General features: G+C 40.9%; 1 protein-coding gene across 23 annotated transcripts in view; it reads right to left on the minus strand.

Moving 5' to 3' along the window:
* Positions 1-16,140, minus strand: part of RBFOX1 (RNA binding fox-1 homolog 1) — a 1,116,721-nt gene that overhangs the window by 602,494 nt on the left and 498,087 nt on the right. For 2 of the 23 annotated variants that reach the window (XM_088174496.1, XM_088174491.1), the window contains exon 1: positions 10,579-10,622. The exons of the other annotated variants lie outside the window; for them this stretch is intronic. In XM_088174496.1, coding sequence (XP_088030622.1) covers positions 10,579-10,602 — 24 coding nt within the window. In that variant the 5' untranslated portion in view covers positions 10,603-10,622. Of the gene's footprint in view, positions 1-10,578; positions 10,623-16,140 lie in introns of those variants that run through there. 23 annotated transcript variants of the gene reach the window in all.

Here is a 16,140-nt window from a genome sequence, read left to right on the forward strand (position 1 = left end):
GCTCTGCACTTCAGCAAAGCCCTTCTGCTGAAGGTCTTACTGCAGGTCTTTCAGTTAAGTGAAATATAAATTGGTAACTGTTGTTGATACTAATTTCTTAGACACTTATAACTAAATTATCCACTAGAGAGCACAGCAACATTTTCAAACACATTCTGCTTATGCCTGCAAGTGCCAAGTGAGGTCCTTGTGGCACTCAAAGTCACTCTCTACACAAGAAATATGCTAAACAATCTGCCATGCACAGCAGAGATAAGGAATGGACTCAATACAAGGCTTGAACGAGAAAAGGTCAACAGACCATGAACTTTTAATGAACAAATTTCAGCTGCTCCCAGCCTGGTGTGCAGTTCTTGGACATTACTGATGAAATAATTCTTTTGCATTATACACTTTTGTGTATAAATATATAACAACATGCAACAGAAAGAGAAAACACACTCTTCCTTCCTGCAGGAGAAAGCCTGAGCAGCACAGCTCATCAGCATTCTGGGCAAGAGCTGCTCTGCTTCCTGGTCTCCAATATATTCTGGTGATGTCATGACATTTTTACTTCCCTTTACAGAAAACCTTTCATCATTTACTATTTCCCATTTTAATGAGTATCTTGAAAATTCATCTATTGTTTAAAAACGTAAATAAAATATTCTTCAGTTTTGCTGTATTTTACAGCTGCTGAGAACAAAAAGAATATCGTCCATATAAAGAACTCTGGAATTTCTGCTTTAAAATATTGTTTAAAACTGCTGTGTTCTCACAGGCCTTCATCAATACATTGACAAGGGTGTCCACAGCATGCAGAAATCTGAATTGCACATCTCAGAGCCACAGGGAGACAAATTAACTCTACCAGAGATCTTTGCTAAATATGTTTTTCTTCCTTTTTCCACAAACCATTTGAGTCACTCATTGCTGTAAAAAGATTAATAGCATAGGGCATCTTGTATTCTCAGAAAAACACAGAACTTGGCATATCTAGTCAAATATGTTCTGAAGTGGATAGATTCAGACACTGAAAAAGAAAAGTAATTGAAAGTATTTAGGTCTGAAGTAAGCCACATGTAAGAGAAACCTTGTCCTAAAGAGCATCAGTTACTGCTTTCTAATCTGGAGAAGAGGGGGGTTGTAGACATTTCTCATTTATGTTGGCACCCCCATGAATAAAAATGAAATTAGAAAGCTGACAACTACTCCTAGGAAAACATTCACTGTCCATGGGAGCAGCAGAGTCAGCTGGGAAGATGGCAAATCACTTGACAACCATTACTGCAAACAAAGAGGAACAAAGAGCAAGGTGGAGAAAATCCAAGTCGGCAAAAAGGGATAAACACAAAGCACAGCAAAAAAGGGGCTTCATGAGCATAAAGGATAGTGTGGATTCCACAGCTCAACTTAAAAGGATGTTGAACTATTGTATAACACAGATTATGTACGTGCTAAATGCAATATATTCATAGAACCATAGAATGGCCTGGGTCAAAGGGGACCTTAAAACTCATCTTGTCCCACCCCTGCCATGGGCAGGGACACCTCCCACTGTCCCAGGCTGCTCCCAGCCCTGTCCAGCCTGGCCTGGGACACTGCCAGGGATCCAGGGGCAGCCACAGCTGCTCTGGGCACCCTGTGCCAGGGCCTGCCCACCCTCCCAGGGAACAATTCCTTCCCAATTTCCAATCTAAACCTCCCTCAGTTTAAGGCCAGTCCCCTTTGTACAACCAGAACATGTCCCCGTGAAAAGTCTCTGTCCAAATACTCAGTGCTGTTTCTTTAGGGTAACTCTAATCCACTTTTCATTTTCTTCAATCCTATCAGTTTAAAATCACCATCAGTGTAGTTTTCATAATAAGCATTGTTACATGTTTATACAGTTGAGGAAAAACAAACAAACCACAAAAAAAAACCACATAAAAATAGAAAGAAGAAATATGAATTATCAGGTTTTCTCAGTGTAATCTACAATTATGGATAACTCCTGGCACAAGTGGGTTAAACCAGTTTACCAAATCCTCCTTGACACTGAGAAATGCATTTTAATATTGATAGACCTGATTTCATCTTTCTGTCTTTCAAGTCACACTAACGGGGTCTAAGTCAGAGTGGGAGGGGGTAGGGGTGGTATCCAAAACGGCTTAGCTGGCAACACCCTGCAAAATAAGGCTAGAAAGTGGCAGCAGCAGCCAGATCCTACCTGGACAGGTCTGTGATACAGGCACAATCTGTGTCTGCTCCAGCAGAAATGCTGAGCCTTCTTTGATGATTTGCAGCCCCCAGTAAAACAGTTCTCTGCAGCATAAAGTGTTCAGGTCTTGGGAGCAAAACTTCTTTGAAGGGGGGAAAGATTTCCTGGCTGAAGTGCTGACCCGTGGTTATTAGAGCTGCAGCTCCTTCACCTGCATGGTTTTCATAAGTGTTTTGGCTCTGCAAGAGTTGATGAGCAGTTTAATATCCTGCTGGGAAAATAATAGCTTCTATATCCATGTGTGGACCATTTCAATTCATCTAGGGAAGAAAAGTTTCTGTAGGTGCAAAGGCTCACATGAAATATATACTTTTAATAAAGCATTTAGAGACAAAAAGAATGATACTGACTTTCCATCTCAGTTAAAGACAGGCTCATGCTGGAAAAAATTTGTTCATGTTAGAAAAATGCTGAAGGGTGCAGCGTACCACACACTTCTAAATGGATTCTAAGTGGATTTGTCTTTTTTAAAGGTGTTTTGCTTTTTTTAAAGTTACTGATTTTAAATTTGACAGAAGTGACTCAAAAAGACTGTTGTTTTCAAACCTCATTACCACAATAAGAATTAAAATAAATCTAGACTAAAGCAGGAATTTTATTATTCAGAAAAATTCTGCACCTCTGACTGGCTTGAGTGTATCATACCAAAACAAGACCTCACACAAGGACGAGGAAAAGACTCAATTTGAGGAAAAGCCACAGCAGAGAGGCTCTATTAATTAAGCAAGAAAAAAGGCCCATATTTAATACCAGGGACAGGTGGTATTTTGTGCTCAGCAGAGTGGGCTCAGAAAGAGCCCCAGAATGAGATGGAATAATCACTCTCACAAACTTCACCTGTGTGTGGCTACCCTTGGAGCAGTGCTGCAGGAACCCACACCCAGATGTGCCAGCACCAAACCTGGGCTGCCCCAGCCCATGGGGGGCTTTGGGGTCACCCCGGGCTGGCTGGAGCTGAGCTCAGCACAGAGCCTGGGTTAAGCTGAGCGGGATACAAGCCTAGCTGTGCAGGGAGAACAATCACCACAGTCTGCTCTTCTGCACCGTGTGTAGCCAGGCTTGGCAGCAGAGGGAAGCCTTGTCCAAACAGGTGACAGAGCTGCTTTACATAAAGGAACTGCTTTACATAAAGGTCCTGGCTGTGCCCCAGCACAGCTCGCCTGTGTCAAGGACAATAACACAAATCAGAGCATCCCCAATGGGCTGTAAAATCACTCCCACTCCAAAATTCTCTAATGAGAATCCCAAGAGAGATCATTTATCACACAAACTTCTGAATCTCAGAAAGATAACGCTAACTTAACATAATCACATTTTCTTAGTAAGCGCTCATCTCATCAATGCATAAAAATTTTGTGAAGAATTAATTAAATATGAGCCCCTTCACAACTCCAGATTATCCATGTTGAGTTTTTGGAATGGAAACAGAAGACTAATTTCTCTGACAAACTGAAAGATAAAAATTATCTTAAGCTTTCCACAAATATTACTTTCGTGTAAACTGAGAAAAGCATATGTACAGTATCATTTAGCAAAATTAACAGAAATATTTTTACACTGATGACACTAAAATAAACTCTAAATATACATAAGAATAAGGTTCTTTTTTATCTTCTGTCTACACACCAAATTAAGTGCTTCTCTGCATATATTTAATAGAAAGCTTGACATAAAACTCAGGCAGCCCTAGATCTAGCTGTATTTCACAGTTAAATTGTTTTTAATTAAGAACTTGTGAAGAATTGAAATGTATGTGCTTCAACATCACACCAGCGAGTTCCAAAGCAACAACATATATGGTAAAAGCAACAGGATATCCCAAACAGCCCAAATCAGCAGCCATATGGTCCAAAACACACATTCCATCTGTTATAAAATAGGATTACAAGATTATTCTATCTGTTATTGTATTTTTCAAATCAGAATTGAGAATGGTACTGAAGAAAGCTGGTATTTCACTAATGCTGTTCAAATTCTGCCCTAATGCAGTGTTTCAACAGGCAGTACAGAAATTTAACCTTGTCACAATTTGTTTCCTTCCTCCAAACTGTGAGAAATGGAGGTGGGAAAGGAAGGAGAGGATTAAAAAAAAAGGGGGGGGGGGGGGGGGTAAAAATTAAGATATATATATATAGATATATTGTGGATAAAAGCACCTAATCCCAGTTTAGCTCCCATACAATAACTCTTCTCAAAGAACAAGGGAAGGAGAGGTAATTTCCCAGGGAGGTCTTCTGGGGTGACAGAATATATGGATTCCATTAACTGAAGACATCTCTGGAGCCCATTAATTTGCCCTGGCAGCCTGGGGATGGCAGGGCCATGCTGGTGTTTGCTCAGCAAAGGGGCCACCAGCTGGAGGGCCCCTGGGGAATGCTGGCTTCCCAGGATTATTGGGAGAGATTATTAATAGAGAGAGAGATTAATAATATCAATTATTATTGATAATGCCCACTGGGCTGGCTGGGAGTGGTGCTTAGGCACAGAAAAATATCAGTGATGAGCTGAAATTCTCTTATCAAATACCACAGGGAGGGCCTGTGGCTCACCTTTCATTGGAAGGTTCCTGGTCAGATATTCCATTTATATCACATATAAATCATGTATATTGCATATATATCACTGGTCAGACATTGCATTTCCCTGGATGTGCTCCACAATGGGGAATGGAAGAAGGCAGGGATGTCACACACTGCTGACTCAGCAGGGGCTGGTGTGGCCCCAGGGAGCCAGATACAGAGCCACAGGGTCACCCATGGCTCAGGGAATAATGAGAGAATCCAGAGCCACAGTGTTACCCATGGCTCAGGGAATAATGAGGAAATCCAGAGCCACAGTGTCACCCATGGCTCAGGGAATAATGAGGGAATCCAGAGCCACAGTGTTACCCATGGCTCAGGGAATAATGAGGAAATCCAGAGCCACAGTGTCACCCATGGCTCAGGGAATAATGAGGGAATCCAGAGCCACAGTGTCACCCATGGCTCAGGGAATAATGAGAGAATCCAGAGCCACAGTGTTACCCATGGCTCAGGGAATAATGAGGAAATCCAGAGCCACAGTGTCACCCATGGCTCAGGGAATAATGAGGGAATCCAGAGCCACAGTGTCACCCATGGCTCAGGGAGCTCCAAGGGAATCCAGAGCCACAGTGTCACCCATGGCTCAGGGAATAATGAGGGAATCCAGAGCCACAGTGTCACCCATGGCTCAGGGAATAATGAGGGAATCCAGAGCCACAGTGTCACCCATGGCTCAGGGAGCTCCAAGGGAATCCAGAGCCACAGTGTCACCCATGGCTCAGGGAATAATGAGGGAATCCAGAGCCACAGTGTCACCCATGGCTCAGGGAGTTCTGAGAGAATCCAGAGCCACAGTGTCACCCATGGCTCAGGGAGCTCCAAGGGAATCCAGAGCCACAGTGTCACCCATGGCTCAGGGAGTTCTGAGAGAATCCAGAGCCACAGTGTCACCCATGGCTCAGGGAGCTGCAGGGGTACCCAGCAGGTCACTGACAGTGCTCACAATGCCCCAGAGTCATGTGGCATCTGTGCTCCTGCCACCTGCAGAACTGTCCCAAATTTAGGGAAACTTTGTGCTTTTGGGAAACGCTTTCTTCCTGTCCCCTACTTTAAAAACTCCCCAAAGGAACATTGTAAAATATTATAGCTCTGTCACTTCACTCTTACAACTTAACCTTGTTCTCTTTGGTGCCTTGTTCTCCTTAACAGTGCATTGTATCCTGTTCAAAAGTTTCTCCAACGAACTTGTACTGCCAATGGCTGTCAGACAAACAGTGTGGGAAACAACAGAACACAACACTGGATTTTTTCCTTATTTGCCCAACTGCTTGTGAATGTGCCATGCTTAAGGCCATTGAATCAAGTGAGGAAAGATACAGGAGTAGTTTATATTATTAAAGTACCTGAATGCTGACAGACAACAAAAAAATAAATGTGCATGTGTTTTGCAGTGATGAGAATCTATGTATCTTCTTCACACTGCTGTGCAAGGGTGCAGCTCTTACTTGGGTACAGCAAATGAGATACCAGCCCATCAGCTTTAGGAGGGGTGGGAAAAACTGCTCCCTGGCAATGAAAATACATCATTTTAAGGGCTTAATTTATTTCCTTATTCAGTGATATTAGTTCTGGGTGCTTTCCTGCAGCATATCAGGTCTCTACAAACGCCAGTATCACTATGGCTAATCTATAATAACATAACTATCTGCAGTTCATTCCATCTCCTGCACCAAGCCATGAAACTCAATTACCAAGTGAGAAAAAAATGGAAAAGCCAAAACAATGATGCAGAGCAGGTGTCAGTGGAGCTGCCACAGTTATTGGTGGGTGAAGCTGAAGCACTTCAGAAATTGGGAACACTCAGAGCAGCCCATGGCCAGCCCACGCAGGGCAGCACAGGACAGTGGCATTTACACAGAATTTATCGAGCCAAGAGGTCCCAAGTTCAACCTGTCTTTCTCCCACCCCCTTATTTTACCTTAAATAATGTTGTTGATGTAATACAAAGTTTACACATTGAGGTTTTTTACCTCTCAAAATAAGCATTCTTCTCTACTCTGCTTTAAAATGCCAATCCATCAGAATTCATTACAGAACCAAACAAAACCAACAGAACACATGCATTTAATAGAGAAATAAACTGCACCAAGAAACGGGTTTCAGTATTTAATGGCATGAATAATGAATTAAAAATTAAGTTTAAATTATGGTGAAGGTCATAGAAAAAGCCTCAAAGAAAGATAGTTAAACAGACATTAAAAGGAAGATTTAAATAGGTGATCTTTTAGTATTCTAGCAAAAACACTCTGCCTCTCACTCTTTATTTAAATTAAAATACCACTCAGTGACTGACCTTTTTAACATGGCCTAAGGGAGCAGGGTATGATCTTGTTAGAAAAGAAGTGATATTAAAAGAGCAATACTATTAAAAAGCAGAAGATGATGGAACTCACAGATTAAAATTTGTTTGCTCAGGGAAGATTAACTTTTATGAAAAGTCCTTCCTGCTACAAGCAGAGACAACTACTAGTTACCATTCTGGTAGCTAGTTTTTGGACTGAGTTAATAAAGACTGTCCTAAAAAAAGCTAAACCCCAGGTGTGGTGACATTTCAGCAGAAGTGTCCCTTCTTTTCAGCATCTCCTTTGGTGGCCAGCTGTGGCAGAGATGGACTTCTCTAACTCTGCTCCTGAACATTCCTTAAGTGGTGTCCTTCAGCTTAACTCCCCAACTTCCACATGTGTGTGAAGAGAAGTCACAGATCCTGCCCAGGAAGCGCAGGGCAAGACTTTGTCCTTCTGAGAAGGATTCAGAGAGGCATGTGAGACTGTGAGATTGTGCTCACAGCCCTGCAAGACCTCAGCCTTGTGTGAGGGAGCCCAGAGACAGCTCCTCAACAATCCTCAGCTGACTTGGATCTCTGCTCCTCCAAGCCAACCTCCAACATCCCTATTCCCCTCTCTTACAATGCAGCCTATCTCTAGAGATGGGAATATAGACATGGAAATAATGAATGCCTAATCCCCACCCAGAACTGAGCAGCTCAAGTTCATCCTTTCAAGAACTTCCAAGAGAGGCCATGTCCTCATCCCTGTGCCCAGCAGAGAGCCCTGGGCAGGGCAGCTGAGCCCCTCCTCAGCATTTTGGCACCAACAAGGAGAGCACTGAGCTGGTGCCACCCTCCCCATCCCCACAGCAGGGCACAGGCACTGGGCTGGCTCATCATTCAACACTGGCATCTGAAAGTTTTACACTTCACTGCTTGGAAACTCCAAAATGTGTTCAGTCTCTGAATTTCCATGGGGGTTTTAATGGATTAAAGCATCACTGTCATGACTTGGAAGAAATTCACATAAATTAGATGGCTGGCAAAACTTTGGGGAGGTTGTGTCCTTGACTTCACTGAACTTGTCTGGTGTATCAATTAGTACATTACTAATTAAATATAAATCACTAGGAGAATAAACTGCATTCAATGAAGCAACCAAAACCTGATGTCACAAATTACGTGTTGTTAAAAGGAACACTTTAAAGCAAATCAAACACTACTGTCTTCCTACAAAAAACCCAGGTGAAAATCCCCCCACATACTAAACAGGCAAAGATTTAAAATCTGAGAAGCTACAGCTTCTTTACTTCCTTTGGGTCCCAATATTCAAACATTGCCCAAAAGGCAGAACCACACATATATATAGGATATTCTACAATGTTTTGAGCCAGAGAGATCCTGTTTGATCCTGTTGTCTCCTTATGATACTGAATTTGCTGAACATGCTCAAAAATTATGGCTCCTATACTAAAAAAGAGAATAAACTGGAAGCCCTCCAGTTCTTTTGCTGCAGAGACTGAAATGAGCACCACTGAAACCAGGCATAACCTTCTGAAATCACATTTGTGTTCATTCATTTCAACCTCCTCGTGAGGTAAAAAAACCCAAAAATTACCAGCCAGGCCAGGAAGTGTGGACCATTCCCTTGGTATGCAGTGGATGCACTGCAAATACTTCCTTCAGTTTAATTCCTGGCTGGAAAGGGATTAAAGCAAACCAGTTCTAAGAACTAAAATTAAGTCAGTTCTGAGGGTTGGATGGATTTCTAAAAACAAGCATTTCTATGAATTTATACATATTGTCTGATTTAAATTGCTGGATTTTTTTCGCCATCTTTACTGAAATTTCAGAAAAAATTATTTCAGTGATGGGAAACATAAAAATATAACCTTTCCTTTTCAGATCTCAACCTAGTTTATTAGAGAAATTGGTCTAGTAAAACAAAAAAAACAAAACAAAACAAAAAAGCAAACAATAACAAATAAACCAAACCAAACAAAAAAGCACAAATCATTTGTATTTATCTAACCCTCCAGTAAATCAAGGTAATTTGAACTATTCTAACCTCACCTCTTTGCAAAGAATTTATGAGGTTTTGCTATACAGAATGGAGATGATTAAACTTGAACAAATTCTTTGATATTCACTAATACCAAAAACCTTCTGTCCTATTGCCCTTTAAAATCTCTACATGCAGAACTAACTGGAACAAGAGAAAACCATCACAAAATGAGATAATCAAATTATGGTTTTGAAGATCCAGAAAACAGATACATGATATTTAAAAAATCAGAATCTATTTGACTCAACTTATGTTTAATCACTTTCTTTTCAGATTACCATGGAATCTTCACCAAAATTGTGTCTCCTTCAGTATTTTTTCATACGTTTTAAAAAAAGAGTCTCCAGGATTAGCTAAAGATATTATCAAATCCATGGTGATGTGGGGCTCTCTTGGTTTTGAGTCCAAAGTCTGAAACATTTCTGGATTGCTAAAAATTCTGTTTCTATTCACTTTTATTTGTAGCTAAAATCAACTTTTTGAATTTTGAATTAAAATGCTAATATTGTGTCTTCCTGACAAATAAAGCCTGGAAAAGCCTTCACTGACAAGAAAGCCAAAGCTGTTCCCCAATTATTTGAACAGCACTTTCCTCTGGCTATGTTGGAGATGCTCCCAGAGATCTTAAAAATCAAATGTTGCACGAATTAATTCCAGAGAAGGAGGTGCAGGGGTGGGCAGGAAGAATCAGCATTGAGCACAAGTCAGTTTAATTTGCAGGTATCTGAGAGGACATTATAACAATGACATGAATAAGGATAACAAAATGTTAACGAAAAAGCACTGTCAGTAATGATACATTCAGATAAATGGCAAACGTACTTGCATGAACTCTATCATTACTGCTTCAATCACAGTCATACTTAAACTTTGGGGAGCTAATTTCATTTATAAATTCTGCTGCTGCACATCAATTATCAGCAGCATTACTAACAGTGAGGCACAGAACTGCTGTGCCAGGGTGACTGATTGTCTGGCATTAGCTCTGATAAGAGAAGGGTTGCAAACCACTTTAAATGTCAAAAACCTGCAACAATAATGGGCATAAGCACCAGTTATATTCCTCTAACTTCCATGCCTCCCTGGCAATTCATTATTCTGTCTTCCCATTGCTAACATCCTCTAACTAAAAAATATAAATGCCAAAGAGCTCTGATCTTCCTTACAGAGGATTTCCAGAGTCTTTATTGTGAGACAATTATCTGATTCAAAACCAGAGTTAATTCCCTGAGCAAAATATTTGTCTACTTCAAGATCAGTAACAAAATTTTGATTTCAGGGCATTAAAATCAATCCTTTCAACGCAGTGATTCGGTTTAAGAAAAAAAAAAAAAACAAGCAAAAACAAACAACTCAGCATCAGCCTTTCTACAGAAATTTCCCAGTGTGGCTCCAGAAAAGGGGGCAGAAGGTTAGGAAGACTTACCCAGAGCTGCTGCTGCCACTCCATCACACGGTGCTGCCCAAAGCACAGCAGGAGCTGCAGGAGCTGCCTGCTGGACATGCAGCCCGAATGCCAGCTGCCTGTGACATTCACTTGTTTCCAGCCTCTTGTAGTGCTGCTGCTATCAGTGTTATATTTGTATAGTAGAATAACATGAAATATTGATTCTGGAGTGCTTATCAACTGGACCTGCTCAAAATACTCTTCCTGCGAAGTTCAGCACTGTTTCTCATGCAGAACCTGTACATTTGTGCAGGGAGCTGCTTGCTCTCTCACAGCACTGAGGGTTCTTTCCTGGAGACATAAGCAATAACTTTTCAAAATCTGAGAGCAGTGGGAAAAGACACAAACAGTATTTTCTGAAATTGTATGAACTGCCCTTTAAACTAATTAAAATAATTTGACAGAATGACTTTAAAAGACAACATCTCTTCCATTCTGCCTTCAATCACTACTCTGAAATCTGTCCCAGGGCAGGACCATGACCAGCAAATTTCTAATTGCAAAATGAATTACTAGATATTCTAGGCACGTTTTTTTGTTGTTTTGCATGAGGTATTTTGGGCATTTTCTGTGTGCCAATACAATAGGAATAAAAGCAGAGGCTGCTGCCCATGGTATGCCCCTGCAGCCTGCCAGGGGCTGCACAGCAGACACCTGCAACAGAGCCACCAGACACACCTGGCACAGCCAGTGACAAAATGGCAGGGAAAAAATGCCTCCCTCTGCAAACCCAGGTACCTCCAGGTAACTTCTGGACAGCCCTGTGGGTTTCTGCTGGCTGCATGATTGGCTGGTATCAATTCCAGCCAAACAATCAAAATCAACAGAACTTCCTCCACACCACCAGTCAAAGGCATCTCCTTGCCCTCTGCTTTCACACCCATTTTTAATGTAGCCCAGCACTTTTATTCACTATTAAGCTGTTTAAAGCAGCTGGTGATGCAGTCACTGTGTCCCAGCACTGGTGGCTGTGCAGACAAGAGCAGAGTCCTGAGGGTGGGCTGCTCTCAGCTCTGCACCCCATAATGCCAAAGCACATCAGCTACACAGACTGCACTCCTGAAAATACAAAGCTGAACTTGTTCATTGTTCTTTCAGCAGGTCAAAAATTCGTTATGGCAGTGTAATAAATAATAATAAATAATAATAAATAATAAAACTGTAAAACTGTCAGTAATAAAACTGACAAAATCAACAATTAACTCTCAAACTCACCTTCGAAAAGATTAAAAGTGCCTCACTAAGAGACTAAATAGGGCTAAATAGAACTTGTGTGCTGCAGGTTTTTTCATTACAACTATTTCAGTTGTGTTTTGGCTGAACCCTCAAAACCCTCTGAAGTCACTCGATTACAAAAATTTTATTTCAAAACTGGCCAATTTTTTTCGTGAGATTTAATGCAATAATAATGCATTTATTTAACATTTTATCCCATAATGTCTCAGGAGGTAGATTATATTAACTTGCTAAGAAGAGCCTCACATCCCAAACTAGATAAAGGCTTGTACTTCAAAGACCTGCAAAAACCTTTCAGATTCAGCTGGAAGATTCTACCACAGAAGTTTATCATGAGCTGAAAAACAGACAAAAAAATAGCATTCTGCAAAAACTGAAAAGCAGATGAGAAAAAATGTTTCATTTTACATATTTAGTTGCTCATGGACTTGCACAAATACAAGCAGAATTTGTTTCATTGCAGTGACCATTTCTCTTTGATAACAAGAAAAAAATTCAGCTCACATCTATACAACTGCACATAATAATTTACTGGATTATTATAGCTTTAGAGTTTGCTTCCCTAATGAAAATAAGCCTGCTACAAACATAGATAATCAGATGTACGAAGAACCACTGTGACTCTGATTAGCTGTGATCCATGAGTCATCTGCAGAAGCTGGAGTTGAGACATTCTTTCCACCAAAAGGCAGCACCAACCTCCCACTGAAACCAGCCCCCTGAAAAGCCCCACATTTCAACAGAAAGGCCCACGAGGAGGGAAAAACTGGAACTGTAATAACTGAGCTCCACACAACAGCTTGCTGATCACCAAGCAAGAAAAGCTGAATTTCTTCCAAACCTCAGCAGCAAAATGCAAACATTTCCCCCACACAGAAAACACAAATAAATCAGTGTTAGTGCAACTGAGAGCAGGCAGCACTGCCCACTCCTCGCAGCCCCAAGCAGCCTTGCCCAAGAACACAGAGTTTAGGACACAGATATTTTCTTTTTTCTTGCTTTCAATCCCACTATTTGACTATTCAGTTATTAGAAAATATCCATCTGCCCTTATTTCTCAGACCACTCTACAAATGCAGCTATGCACAGGGAGCTGCCAGGGTATTACAGGAACTTCTAGCTGGGCTCAGTGCTGTATTTCTCCAGAGCAACAGGATTTGGGGTTTTTTTAGTAAGAGTATATTGATTATCTGTCAGGCACCATAGACAGATGGACAGTATAAATAGCAAACACTTGTGTGATATCTTAAGATTTAGATTTTAATTCACTTTTGGGTGGGTTTTTTTCTCTCTAGCATCACTTTTATAAAATCAGCACCTTAGAGAGATGAGTAATGGCAGTGAATTTGGATTTATAGCTATAATAGTCCTAACACTAAAGTAAAAGTAGATGCTTTATTTCTTAGATTTTTCTCTTGAAAAATTTTGGTTTTGCATTCAGACCTGCTGGTATTTTTGATTTTGGCTTGCCTAGCAAGCACGACTTTACTTTTACCAAGTGAACTTCTACTGAGTCCCGTTGAGAGGTGCACAAGTGTAATAATTATAAAACAACTCAGCTTTGCCAACAGAGCATAAATCCAGCAATGCTTCGTGAGGGCTTTCAAAGAGGAAGAAATACACCTATTTCTATTCCTTTTATCCTCTTGCTCCTTTATTTACAGTTGAGGATCCCAACACTGCAGAAGCCTCTTCCATGGCACCAATATTTAAAGTGAGTGCCTTGATCTACACGAATCCCAAAGCAGCAGTGCTCAGTCACAGGCTGTGACATCGTGGAGTTCACAAACTTGTCAGCCCATCAGGAGGAGCTGTGAGCCCTGTGAAGGCACCAAGAGTTCACTGGCACTGCCCCATCCCTCTGGCCAGCTGCCAATTCCATCCAGGCACTGGATCAAACAGTGAGAGCTTTGTTTACACGTGCCTGCCTGCAAACAATCCAGCTTGAACAGCAGCTCGGCATAGGACTGAGCCCCAGCAATCTGCATCCAGAACCTAACATTTAATATGTGCCACCTCCCCTCATACAGCAGGTGGTAGAAGTTTCACCATTAACCATCTATTTGGTTTATTTCTGATGGGAAAAGTATAGGCATTGACAAGTTGTTGTTTTTTTTTTTTAATGCATGACATCAAATATATATTAAATACCTTTAAATGGGTCTGAAACACTGTATTACAGCTTGAAGCTGCCACCTGCAAGCTCCCTTCTCACATTCCATTTTTGCCCTGCTTCCTCTGCAGCCTAAGATGAGCACAGAGAGCTTCCTTCAGTGCTTGGCAATAACAGCCTTCCCCTTCCCAAGATCAGCACAGGTATCTAGGTCACCATAAGGGGATAAACTGCTAATAAAAATAGTTCTCTTTCCCCTTAGGATTTCTCTTTTCCTGAATTTCATCTGGGCTATACCCCTGGTTTGGCTTTAGCTGCTGTGAGCCCATTTCCCCCACTTCCATCCCTTCTACAAATACACCATGACCAAAATGACTAATGAAGTGTTTACTACATGTTAAGCTGAAAAATCAGGTAATTTAAAAGGCAAAACATGACAAGGAGGGTCAGGAATGTTAATTGTATTAAAGCTGGTGTCCTGGAGTGGCTCATGGGAACGATGCATGATCTGAAAATCCTCCTGGACCTTGGAGGTGCAGGGGATGCTCCAGGTGCTGCTCCAAACTGGCAGACCAATATCCCTGTGCCCTGATGACTTGAGGACACAAACTCTCAAGATCCACACTGGTGAAGACAATATCCAAAAACAAAAGCCATAACATGGATAAAAATCTTAAAAATAAAATAAAATAAATAAAAATAAAATAAAACAAATAAAGAGAAACTGGCTGCCACTGACCACAATCTTCTATAGGAAATTTGGTCTGTGAAAATGTCATTGAACATGTATCTTGATCAACCCTATAATTAATTTCCAGTGTCAAAATTATTATAAAAATTACATGACTACACTATGAAATCTGCTTAATGCTTAAGAGAAAAAAAGGTTGACCAGAATTAGGAGTGCAAACTACTAATGTGGTATTTCTGAATATACAAATACTTTTTTTTTTCAATATGCAAACATTTAAACATTAGTGTCCAGCGAATTGCATAAGCACTTGGAAAGTAAAGCACTTTACACATATACTCAGGACATTTGTTGTTCTTGCACATGAATAAAGCAGAAATGGACTAAAACTAATGTGAGTGTTTTTACAACTCCAAGAGAGGGAAAGAGCAAAATTTAATCTTACTAAAAATATGACAATGGCTGCACTCAAATCTCAGGGTTTTAGGTAAGACAATGCCAAGTATTTTCAAAACCATAAAAGGTGTTTCATAAAAAGCCATTTCAGCACAAAAAGTTGGTTAACCTTGAACACTCAGCTAATGATGCAGCCCAGACCAACCTTAGCAGCAGAGAATAAACAGATCTCAGCAGAGCAAAGCAAACCCAGGCAGCAGAGATGAGTGGCAATGGACCAGGCCCCAGGACACTCCAGTGAGCAGGGGACAATGAACCCACTGAGTGCAGTGTGTAAGAAATCATTTCCCCAGACTCTCGATGCACTCAAACAGCTTTTGGTTCAAGATTTTCCTCCTCTTCAAATTTCTTGTCCTTTGACAAACAGCGAGGAACTGGAATATTTGATGCACTTGATATGTTACTGCTAGTTTTTAAATGGCTTCAATATTGCTCAAGTCTTCAGTAATACTTTGTAACCTGTCTAAATTCAGAAAACAGATAGAGATGATGAGAATGAAAATGTAGCACAGTGCCCTTCAGATCCTCTGCCATTTGCAATCTGAAGTGTGTAATTAATGCCAGGGCATCTAGGGAACAAAAAATGCAGAATGTGCAAAACCTAAGGTGTGTTATCTTCTGTAACTGTAAGTACAATAAAATAGCTGACATTTCTTATTGATCCTTGCCATAATATAAGAACTATTTTAAACAGGAAGTAAAATGAAAGCAGTCACCTATATTCATTTAATACTAGAATTAAGCAAATATAAGCCTGCTATCACAGGGAGGCACAGACTTGGCTCACTGTAGGGGTGTAGTGTTTCTTTAAAATTAATTTTTGTTCAGATATGATTGATGCCAAGTTAAGACTGGGATTAACACTCCTTTCGTGCCTGGCACCATGTTCTGCTCTGCACTGTGACTGACCAGCCAATACCAAGTGGAAAATAGGACAAATCCTAACGCTGCCTCACCTCGAGCTCTGGGTGTGGTTTGGGGCTCCAGCACAGAAAACACATGGAGCCATTAGAGAGCATCCAGAGGAGACCCCCAGGATGGGGAA

The sequence above is a fragment of the Sturnus vulgaris genome, chromosome 16, assembly GCF_052056855.1.
Source record: "Sturnus vulgaris isolate bStuVul1 chromosome 16, bStuVul1.hap1, whole genome shotgun sequence".
Taxonomy (NCBI): Eukaryota; Metazoa; Chordata; class Aves; order Passeriformes; family Sturnidae; genus Sturnus; species Sturnus vulgaris.